Raw genomic sequence first — 11,126 nt, forward strand, 5'->3', positions numbered from 1 at the left:
CCTCTGACTTGTTCCAACGGACGCGAGCGAGGGGCCTGCGTTTCAATTCTCGTCTCGACGGTTGGCCGACGTGCCTCGATGACAGCATGGCACGGTGGTGCGGCACGGAACGAACTTACTCGCCTCCCAACTCTAACCCAGTGACTGAGAAAACATGCATGTACGGCAATTAAACAAAGCGTGCTCAGCACGGTCTAGTCTCTAGGACTGCGAAGCGAACACGGGAAGAGAAATTAAAGGCGCGAGCGGCGGTTGGGGCGCGCCTTGGGGCGACAGCGGCCGGGCTTGGCGCTGGGCTTAGCCGCGGCGTTGATGGTCGCAGAGGCGCTGGTAGTAGGGGGAACAACGGGGACCGTGCCGTTCGAGACGGTCGGGATGGCCGAGACCGACACAGAGGCGGGGAGAGCGCTGCCGCTCGGCTCGACCGACTCGCTGGTCGCGTTGTGGCCGGCGAGGAGGAAGGCACTGCCGGGCGACGCCGTGGGGCTGGCAGCGGGCTTGGTGATCGAGGAGGTGCTCGAGGCCGATTCGGACGCAGTGCTGGAGGCGCTGAGAGACGTCGAGTTGGACCACGGCGTGCCAGAGAAGACTGGTGCCGACGTCGTGGTGTTGACCGCGGCAGCTGCCGCAGCACCCGTGGCGACGGCGGTGCCAGTCGTGGCCGCGGTGCTCGTGGTACCCTGGGCGTCGATCTTGGCAAGGTTAACCTTGGCGCCGGCGATGGGCGATGCCGTGGGTGATGGCGTCGCTGCGGGGGTCGGGGCCGGGGCATTTGGGTCCGCCTTGAGCAGTGCCGGGTTGACGGGAGGGTTCTGTGGGCCCTTGGGCTGCGGGGCAGTTGAGCACGTCGCACCGTTCCAGTACTTGATCTCGTTGCACTTGGTCTGGTAAGGGTAGCTGGTACCGACCACACCCTTGGGGTCGCCTGCAGCGGTCGGGGTACCCTGCGTGCCCTTGAAGGCGAACAGCGCGGCGTTGGCGTTGAGCGGGAGGGACTGGGTGTTGGGCGAGTCTGCGGGGGTCAGTTGACATCCTCAAAGCCAGGTGGGCTACTCACTAGCCTTGGCGTTGACGTCGTCCTGGGTGCCGTGCTCGATCTGCGTTGTGACGCCAAAGTAGGTAAAGTTGGTGCTGCGCGGCTTGAGGGTCAGGGCCCACTTCTTCGAGGGCACAAGGCCGCACGACGCGACCACACAGTTGGGGTCGGACAGGTTGTACGTGTTCGTGTCAAAGCCGGGGATAACGTATGGGATCCTGGCGGCACCAAGCTGGAGGTTTGGAGCCACGAAGCCGGGGTTGGGGCCGCTGCAGTCGCCAGGCTTGTCGTCAGGGCCATCCCAGCCCCAGTAGGGGTTGCAGCCCGGGATCTTGTCGATGGGGCGGAAGTAGCCGACGTCCTCGTCGACAATCTCGCCCTCGAGGAGACACATGTCCTTCTCCCACTGGTCGTAGTTTGCAAACGCGGGGCAGTTCTGGATCTCGTCGCCGACGCGGCACGAGCCGAGAGCCTGATTCAAGATGTCGACGTCCCAGCCAGACACAAAGTCACCGTGGTAGGTCAGACCGGTGGTGTCGCCGTTGGAGAGCACAAACTCGGACGTGCCAGTCTTGCCCCACTGGTCCTGCATGCTCTGGTCAATGTTGTAGAGCATCTCCGAGTGGATGATGGGGTACTTGATCGGGTGGGTGTCGGGGCAGACATCACCACGGGGGTCAATGTCGGTCGTGCCGTCGTTGTACACGCGGATGGGCCAGGTCATGTGGGAGAAGTGGTCCCACGAGTCGAGCGACTGGTTGGCCCAGCCGCACGAGGGGAAGGTCAGAGCCAGGTCGATGACCTTGGGCGGGTCCCGGTGGGTGGTGGAGTTCGGGAGGAACTTCATGATGATGCCGGGGACGTTGGACGCCGAGTCAAAGTACGCGTCGAGCGAGTGACCCTGCGCGCGAATGTCCCAAGGGCTGCGCGTCTTGGCGAGGCCGGCAATCATGCGGAGGCCCGGAGGGAACGCGTGCATCTTGGCCCCGTTGTTGGTGCCAAAGTAGTAGATGTGCGAGCTGTGGTCGACGGCCGAGAAGGTGCCGTTGGCGTTGTGGAAGTACATGAGCGGGAACCAGTAGTTGGACTTGTCGGCGTGGACCTTGACGTTGGTGCAGGCCGATTTCTGCTGCTCTCCGGGCTCGAGGAGGGTGCCTAAGAGGGAGTGTTAGCGAGCGCGAGGTGAAGGGCGGGGGACATGTGTTGAGTGCCAGAGTGGGAGCCCAAACGCCCTCTGCCACATTCCACGCCATGCCAGCCCGCGCGCAGTGCAGTGCCACCACTCACTCCTAAAGTTGGACGCTCCAAAGATGGAGTGAACGTGTCCTCCGACCTTGCCCGGGTCGACAATCGGGTCAAGACGCGTCACCGCGATGGGGTTCTGCGAGCCCATGATCCAGATGGGCCCACCGTCGCCGTCACGGCGGAAGAGACGAGCCGGGGGCGTGGCCGCGCGCCGGGTGGGCGGGTCCGCGACGGCCCACGACGCGAGGGTCGCGGGCGCGATGGAGAGGATGAGGAGCAGGACAGCGAGCATGGTAACGAATGTGGGACTCCTCGCCGGCGAGGAGGGTGTGGGGGGCACTACAAACTACAAGCGTCAAGCTGCACTACGACGGAGAAGAACCAGGAGCCAGGAGCCAGCCAGGAGCCTTTTGTACTCTGCGGTGTTGTTTGAGTGTTTGAACAAAGACGAGGTTGGAACTGACCCAGTCGCGTTGTGTGCGCTGTCTTCCGTGCGTGTACCGCGCGCACGACGTGCACTGGCTCACATGCTGGCATCATCGAGGGGCACATGCCGATATAGAGGAGGCGTGCATCACACAAGGTCAGTCACCACGTAACAGCGTTTCACGAGCAGAACAGGCGTTTCAGCTCGCGTTGGTGCGGTATGCGAGCAGGGAGTAGCAGGTCGTAGCGCCATCACAGGCCGGCGGCAGGGGCTCGGCTCGGCGCCAGTCGCGGCGTCGTGCACGACGTCGCAGACCCAGCCCCACATGGAGCAGCACTATTTCTGCTCAGTTGCAGGGAACACGAACACCCCCTGGGCCGAGGCACTGGCCATAGAGTTGCTGGGTTGAGGCTTGTGTTCTGCTTGCACGCGTCGTACGTGAAATCCGCGGGTGTAGGCATGGAGGATTGCGTCGGAGGCGCCGAACAAGCATGAGCTCGGAGAGTTGGCTGCCTCTGCTGGGCTGGTGGTGACGCACAGTGAAGGGTCACATTCCCTGGCACGCTGAAACTGCCTCAACCGAGGCAGGCAGGCAGCGGCATGTTGTCGAACCTCGGCCCTTGGCAAGCAGCCTCCGAGGTGCCCGGCGTGCCCGGCGTGCCCGGCGTGCCCGGTGACTGCACCCATCCGACGGACATGTAGCCAGATACCCCCCTCCATCCCCTGGCTCGACCTCACAACAACCGCGATCCAGGTCTAACAACTGCACCACTGCCCACTGCGTAGCAGCATGCCGCAGACGAGGAGTGCGTCGCCGCCTCTCAAGCGGCGGGGTACGAGCGTGAGTAACCGGGTCGGGCCGCGAGCTGACGAGTTTGCAGCGCGCATGTGATGTGTGCCGGAGGTGCGTGGGAAGTTCGAGCCAGCCATTGCCCGTGCCAGTGTTGACAGCGGCGCAGACGCAAGATCAGGTGTGATGGCCCCCAGCGAGATATGGACGGTGAGCTCGGCCGTACCGGTGTGCTCGAGCTCGCTCGCGCTTAGACACGCTTCAGAGTGCACCCACTGCGAGCAAAACTCGCTCGAGTGCACGTACCTCAACGACGCAGTGCGCAAGGGTCCGCCAAGGGGGTGAGTCGCGTCGTGTGCGCGCGTCGTGGTAGCAACCCTGGCTCACCCACTACCCCACCCACTAGCTACATCCAGATGCTCGAGCAGCAGTGCGCGCGCCTGCACGACCTGGTTGGGCAGGTGAGTTGATTTGGGTCGGTCGATCGCGCCGGCGTTCGTCGACGACAACCAGGGGCACAGGATCCCTGGAACGCACCACTACATACGATCTCTACCCCTCGAGCTTCAGAATGAATAGCCTGGGCTGGGCTGGAGCCGGCTCCTGATCTGACTGACGCCGACACGCAGCTCCGCCCGGGTCTCACCTCGCACGACGTCGAGAGCATTGTCGGCCCGCGACTCCATGCCAAAGACTTTGACGTCGACGCGTACACGCAGCGCCTGAGATCCCTGCGCATCCCAGCGTTCCCCGTCATGAAGGTTGTCGCGCTGCCGGCTGACGTGATGCCCGTGGACTCGGGCGTGGGCTCGGTCGCACCGGCGCCTGGGTCGGTCGGCTCGGTACCGCTGCCGCTCCTGGCCTCGGGGCCATCATCTCGCCCCCCACTCACCCCACTGCCCAGCAAGGCAGCGCTGCGCGCACCCGCCTGCGCGCGCGCCGTCGTCGCGCCCCGGGACGACCCCTACGTCGCCATGAGCGGGCGCGACGAGCTCGAGCGCAACGAAGGCGAGTACCACTACTATGGTCCGTCGGCGTCGCACCGCTTCCTCGGTCTCGTGCACCGCGATCTCGAAGACCGGGACACGTACGCACGCGAGGCTGCGCGCGCTCGCCGAGCAGCGCTGTGGCGTACGCCAGACTGGGAGATTGCGACCTTTCACGAGGGGCAAGCGGCTGTCGACGCCTCGGTGTGGCCTGACGACGCTGGCGCTAGGGCTCTGATCGAGGCGTACTTCACCCACGTCAACCCGCACTTGCCACTACTCGAAGCGAGCCTCTTCAAGCAGCAGTACCTGAGCAAACTCCACCTGCGCGACTACTTCTTCGCCAAGCTGTGCCTCCTCGTATTCGCCAACGGCGCGAGGTACATCCCAGATCAGGCATTCGTGCAGTGGGGCAATGGCGGCGGGCCGTTCTCAGCCGGGTGGAAGTACCTGCGCGCGTTTCTCGCGCTGGGCACCTGCCTGCGCCGCGGCGCGACGCTCAACAACCTCCAGACAGCCGTGCTCATGTGCCAGTTCTTCCGCGGCAACACGAGCCCCAACGTGCCGTGGGTCGTGGCGTCGACGGCGCTGGCGACGACGCAAGCCCTGGGACTGCACGTCAATGCGACGCTTGTCGGGCTCACGGCTGTCGACCACGAGCTGCTGAAGCGCGCCTTCTGGTGCCTGTACCACTTTGATCGGAGCACGTGTCATCCTCGGCCGAAGCGTCGCCATGCCCGACAGCAGCGTCGAGACGTTCTTTCCGGCACCGATCGAGCGCGGCACCGCCGGCGCTGACTTAGCCAACTTTGTGGCGACCGTCAAGCTCGACACGATCGTCAGCTCGGCTGTGAGCCTCTTCCCCACGCAGCACGACGATCATCCCGACGCGATCCCGGGCCTGCTGTCCCGCATCGCCGGGTCGCTCGTGGCATGGCACGCGGCGCTGCCACCAAGTTTGCGGTGGGACGCGGCGCGCTTTGGCCCAGACAACCTCGGCGAGCTGTACGCCATCGCGCACGTGCACGCAAGGTACCACTGGGCAAGGATGCACGTCTACTATGCGCCGGTCATCGCCGCCAGCAACCAGGCAGGTATCCCTGGTCTGCCGCTGCGCTCCCTCTTCGCCGTCCCACTCGACGCCGCGAAGCAGATCTTTGACATCTTCGCCGTGCTCCTCGCGCTCACGCCGCCGGGCCGCCCCATCGACTTTGCCTTCATCGACTATGGCCAGGTGGCCGTCGCCGTGTCCCTCCTCGCCATCCACTTTGGCCTGCTCGTGGACGCGGACCGCGCCGCCGCGTTCGCAGGCATCGAAGGTGTCCTCGACGGTTTGCACCAGATGGAGTGCTCGTCCCGCAAGGCAGGCCAGCTGGCCGACCACCTCGCTGCGATAGTAGAGTTCAAGCGACAGCGTGTGGGCGTCGTGTCGCCGCCGATCGACGCCCTCCTGCCCGAATCTGTGCCGCCCGCCGCGCTCATGTCGTGGCTTGACTGGTCGACCTGGGGCGGGGAAGGCGGCGTGCCAGATCTCCCTGACCTCGAGGTGGCCATGCCACCGCCGGCGCCGTTGTCTGAAATGACCGCCGGCGTCGCGCCTGATCCGTGGTCCCAACTGCTGTCCAGCTTTGAAACGAGCCTGTACCCCCCGCCAGAGGCGTTCGACAGGTTAGCTTAAGCGAGTTTCCAAGGGTGGGGGAGCAAGCCGGTTCGCGACGGCTTGCGGCGGCCTCTGGGCCGTAATACCCCGCGGTGGTGGCGTGCGGGGTTTGATCTGCAGCCCGACGCCACTGGTCCAGGCCTGCCATGTTGTATGCATTAGCCATGAACGCCTCCGAGGACCAAGGTTCGATCCGAGAGATCCCCTACTGCCTGGCCCCCAGCAGCTTCCATGGCGCGTTTGTTGCTGACAATTGCGCCTTGGGCGAGTGGTCAAATTCGCCGCAGACCCGTGCCGCGGATGCCTTGAACATCAAATTGTTCTTGATGTCGACGTTGACCTGCCCCAGCGTTTGGCGCGCGCTGCATGACTAGTCAGTCCCATTTAGCACTCTCAACCGGGGCTTAGAATACAGTAGATACATCAGGTCGTAATGCTAAATACAGGTGACGGTGACGGGTGAATTGGCGTGGCTACTGCGTGCAACCTGGAACGCCCCTATACACTTAAATGTCGACATTCTTGGCGGCGAGCTTGACCATGACCGAAAGGATGGGGCTGCGGACGTACAGCGCGCCCGTCATTGGGAACGGCGTGCACCCAATGTCCATTTTGGGCTTGGCCGTCGACGGGCCGAATTCGACAAAGCTAATCTTCTCCTTGAGCGCAATGTCAATGGTGCTCTGCATCATGACAAAGTAGGCCTTGAGTCGGTGGCCCTCCTCGTAGTCGAGACCCTGGATGTCGGATGTGATCGTGTCGCCGAGGCGTACCAGTACGCACGAGGCGACGCACACGTCCTTGACCATGAGGAACATGAGCTGCCAGGTCTTGCTCTCGGCCACGACCGGGTCGGCAAAGCCTCTGAAGAGCTCGGCATCTGGCTCGGCGAGCGTGGCCGTGTGGCCGTCGTTGGAGCGCTTGTGCGCGACCGACTTCCACAGGTTGTACGCGCGGTCGACCTCGTCGGGGAGGAACTGATCAGAGAGCACCACCACGCCGCCATCGCGCTCAAAGTTCTTGGACTGGTCGCGGTACTTGATCGCCTTGAGGTAGCCCTTGATGTCGAGGCCAGAGAACGGACGAAGATCGGCAATGTGGGTCGGCGGGAGGGCCATCTGCTGCCATCCACCGGGGGCAATCGAGCGCGAGTGGCTGTCGTTGGTGTAGTGCGGCGCGAGAATAAATCCAAAGCGCTCCTTGGACGGCAGGCCCTCGTTCCACTCGGTGAGCGAGCGGAGGATGGCAGCGTTGCGGGCGACTGGGCGCTTGGTCTTGGACAGACGGAAGATGGCGGGACGGAAGGGCCAGTGAGCGCCGACGAGGCCGAGGCGGACGACGAGCCACTCGGTCTTGGATCCCTTGCCAAAGTACTTGGTGATGAAGTCGCCAAACTTGCCGCCGATTTCCGTGGTCAGGTCAAACTTGTCGATAACCGTGAGGAGGACGAGCGCCTCTGTGCGCTCGAGGATGGCCTTGAACTCCTCTGCGGGGAGTCCGGGCTCCTCTTCCTCGACTGCAGTCTTGTCGTCTGGGGTGTCGGCGTCAATCTCGGCCTGGATGGCGGCCTCAATCTCGTCCTTGGTCAAGCCCTGGGCCTTGTACTTCTTCTCAAGACGCTTGCGCTTCGACTTGGTGATGGGAGGCGGCTTGGGCGTCTTGTCCTCTTCGAGGTTGGAACCGAGCGTGGGCAGCGGGATGGCTTTGCCATCGCTAAAGATCCAGTTCTCCTCGTCAAGACCCTGCCAAGCCTTGACCTTGTCATACGAGTTGAGGTCGACTGTCGAGCCAAAGGGCATGAGCGACTGTGGGGGCTGCTCCTTGTCATGCTCCTCGTGGTAGACGCGCACGACGGTGCACGAGATGTTGTCGCCCGTCTTCCAGCGCGAGAAGCCAGTGAGCAGTCCGAGTGCGTGCGTGCCGTCGGGCTCGCCAATACGGTTGTTGGCCGAGATGCGGTCTGCGAGCTCCTTGCGCTGCTTGGACGACAAGTCGAACAGGTTGATCTTGGCGACCTTGAGACCCGACTCGGGGACCTTTTGCAGGCGGCCCACAAACACACAGCAGATGGCCATGGTGAACAGGCAGATGCCGATGATGACAATGTTCATGGCCGAGCCGTGGTTCTCCTGGCTCTGGCGGAACAGACTGATGGCCCAGATGCACACGCCGTAGATCTCAAAGATGATGACGTAGAAGTAGTGCACGTTGATGAGACGCGAGACGAGGTTGTTGATGCCGAATCTCTGCTTGACGGCGAGGGTGAGGGTGAAGGCGATGAGTGACTGGCAGATGATGAGGCATCCTTCGAGCTGCTGGAAGAGGGGGAGGATGGTGCGCGAGCCGGCATCAGTGTTCAACCACGGAGCCCAGTTGTGGGTGATGAGCAAGATGCCCATGAGGATCTGGGCGACGGCGAGGAATAAGATGACGAGCTTTGAAGTGCGCGCGCCAGAGAGGAACGACGAGCCGTACGACACGAGCACAATCGACGCGATCATGATGATCTGGACGACCAGGCTGAAGACGTCGAGCGTGAGGAACATGCGGTAGGTTTTCCCGGGAGCGACGCGCGACTTTTGAGTCGAGGTAAAGTGGAGCGTCTGGATCGCGCCACCGAGGGCGGCGAGGCAGAGGATTGCATTAGCAATGTGGTAGACGGTGAAGTGGAAGCGTGGGCGAGGGAGCTTTTTCCGGTAGGGGCGGATGACGATGATGCCGGCGATATTGTTGATGAGGATGAGCGAGCTGACGACAATGGAGGTGATGAATGGCGCATAGTTGTTGACCCTTGTTGAATGCGAGTGCGTCTTGTGCAACACGAGGGCGACAATGTTGAAGACGAGACAGAGGAGCGCAAAGGCGCACGCAATGCCAAAGCGCGACAGGTTGAGGTTCACAAACGTCGGATCTGTAATGTGGGCGCGCTGGGCGACGACGATGCGCTCCCAGCCAGAGCGTGCCCGGCCAAACATGGTCGTGGTGGGTGTGAGGGATTTGCCAGCGGCGAGACGAGGAGACCGCGGGGCGGACGACGACGAGCGCGACGCGGGAAGAGAGACGACGACGGCGGGTGCCTAGTCGAGGAGGAGGTGTACAAGAAGACGGCCGAACGAGTGGGGCCGAGGAGGGGAAGGGGGGAGGTGCGTGACGGTGATCGTTACGGGCTGAAAATAACAGAGTCGCACGACGCGCGGAGAGGAGAGAGACGCGAGAATGCTGAAAGGAAGAGAGAGAGTGTTAGTGATGAACAAGAAGCATGCAAGACAATGTGCACAAAGAGTGGTGCGATGCAGCTCACTGTATGCACGCTGTCTCGCCCGTCGGCCGTGCCGTGGTAGACCTAGTTGCTTACTGAAATAACCAAGGTCAAGGGGCGGGGGCGACGCAGGCAGCTGGGGAGGGCCGAGCGACGCGCGCGACGTGGGTACCGGGCGGTGCGGGGAGTGGGGAGCGGCGGCGGCGGGGGAAGTGCGTATGCTGTGTGGGTGGGGGGGTCGGCGCCGTGTGATGGTGATGCTTGCGACCGAGTTGATAGTGTTACAGAGACGATGAAGAAGAGAGTAAAGGAGAGAGTGAGAGGCGTTATGAGAAAGGATGAGGACGGGTTTATTGTGGGTGGGGTGCACGTGCACCAAAAACCAGTGGTGGAAAGAGGAGCGCGACGACGACAAGAGACTCCGGGATGGGCGGGTCCGCGGGCGGAGAGAGTACAAGCACAGTGGTGGTGCCTCGTCGGAGCGGAGAGAGAGTGGGGCAAACAGCTGCAGCGCAACCACAAGATGCTGTAAAGGCAAAGCAAAGGGGAGGTTAACAAGGCAGCAGCAACCCGGCGGCGGGATGGGCAGCAAGTGGGGCTAGGCTACTGAACCAGCACCAGCGGCAATCTCGCACCACCTGCACCACCTGATCTGATTCAATTTGGCTCGCCTGCTCGCTCGCTCGGCTTTGCTTTGCTTTGCATGACGAGCGCCGAGCTGCCATAAACCACGACAGCACGTCTTGGCAATGACGCCGGCGTGGGCAGCAGCAGTGGCCAGTCACCGCAAGGTCTTGGCAAAGGCAACAGGGGTGACGCTGTCTGCGGCGCCGCGCCTGGAGCTGCTGCTCCGGTCTATCACCTCGTGGATGCATTGCTTGCATGTTACCGCGCAAGGTCTCGTCGTGAGCTGTGCAAGCCAGGTAGTAATGCAGTGCATTCTCTGTATTCGTTCGGCTCCAGCTCCCCGCCCCCACCCACCCACTCGTGCCCTCCCTGCCCCGCCCGAACGCCGCCCGCCCACCCGCCCCGCCACTCGGCGGCGTCGATGCCTTCCAAAATAGATGCAGTCGCGCTATGCTGCCATGCTGGACCCCCCATCAATCCAGTCTCACGCGCACCAGTTTAGACACGGAGAACGGCATGCAGTGGAGCAAGCGGAACGCGGCCAGCCCAGCCAGGCCTTGCCATGCACCTCGGAGCATGCAACCTAGCAAGCATGTCCCGTCTCGCAAGCATCACGCGACCCCGCCTCGTTTGCTCGTCACCAACGCCCATCCGCCCATATCCTATCCCATCCCTGCGTGCGCCATGTCCTGCCTGCCTGCCCCTCTCTTCCTGCGGATGGATAAGCACAAAAAACCGGTGCGCAGTGTGCCCTGGCAGCAGTGCCCGGGGCGTACCGCAACTCCTGAGCGCTCCTCATTGCTTTGCTTTCTAAATGGCCGACATTGCTTGCTTACGAGGTGACTCGCACCCACCGACCCACCTCCAATGCACATATGCACCCATCCCCGTCCTACTCGTCGCCGCCGCCGAGTCGGTCCGCTGTCCGCGGCCCGTCCTGCTCGGGCTACTCGTCGCTCCCGATGTCGCCTCTTGCCAGCCCGCATGCACCGCCTCGGCGCGGCGTAAGAGACCGCTCGGGCCTAGAGCGGACGGAGATGGAGCCAATCTCCGTGCACTCGGCCGGCGGCGGCCAGCCAGGAGGACCCGAAAAATG

At 63.2% G+C, this 11,126-nt stretch overlaps 3 protein-coding genes across 3 annotated transcripts; 1 reads left to right on the forward strand and 2 right to left on the reverse strand.

Annotated features, from left to right (window-relative positions):
- Nucleotides 1-233: 233 nt before the first annotated feature.
- Nucleotides 234-2,573, reverse strand: LOC62_03G003528 (uncharacterized protein; the record flags this gene model as incomplete). The annotated part of the gene is made up of 3 exons (XM_062770062.1): nucleotides 234-1,012; nucleotides 1,058-2,191; nucleotides 2,324-2,573. 3 exons carry the CDS (start codon nucleotides 2,571-2,573, stop codon nucleotides 234-236), a joined length of 2,163 nt encoding a protein of 720 aa, XP_062626046.1.
- Nucleotides 2,574-3,462: 889 nt separating this feature from the next.
- thi1 (C6 transcription factor domain-containing protein) lies at nucleotides 3,463-6,162 on the forward strand (the record flags this gene model as incomplete). Its single annotated transcript, XM_062770063.1, is given in 7 exon segments — nucleotides 3,463-3,549; nucleotides 3,590-3,612; nucleotides 3,668-3,708; nucleotides 3,764-3,839; nucleotides 3,905-3,959; nucleotides 4,128-5,191; nucleotides 5,211-6,162. 7 exon segments carry the CDS (start codon nucleotides 3,499-3,501, stop codon nucleotides 6,160-6,162), a joined length of 2,262 nt encoding a protein of 753 aa, XP_062626047.1. The 5' UTR covers nucleotides 3,463-3,498.
- A 385-nt stretch (nucleotides 6,163-6,547) lies between these two features.
- Nucleotides 6,548-9,932, reverse strand: LOC62_03G003530 (uncharacterized protein). The gene is made up of 2 exons (XM_062770064.1): nucleotides 9,500-9,932; nucleotides 6,548-9,363 (listed from the first exon to the last, which is right to left on the reverse strand). The coding sequence occupies exon 2, from the start codon at nucleotides 9,117-9,119 to the stop codon at nucleotides 6,651-6,653; it is 2,469 nt and encodes an 822-aa protein (XP_062626048.1). The 5' UTR covers nucleotides 9,120-9,363; nucleotides 9,500-9,932; the 3' UTR covers nucleotides 6,548-6,650.
- Nucleotides 9,933-11,126: the final 1,194 nt, after the last annotated feature.

The sequence above is a fragment of the Vanrija pseudolonga genome, chromosome 3 (genome assembly GCF_020906515.1).
Source record: "Vanrija pseudolonga chromosome 3, complete sequence".
Classification (NCBI taxonomy): domain Eukaryota; kingdom Fungi; phylum Basidiomycota; class Tremellomycetes; order Trichosporonales; family Trichosporonaceae; genus Vanrija; species Vanrija pseudolonga.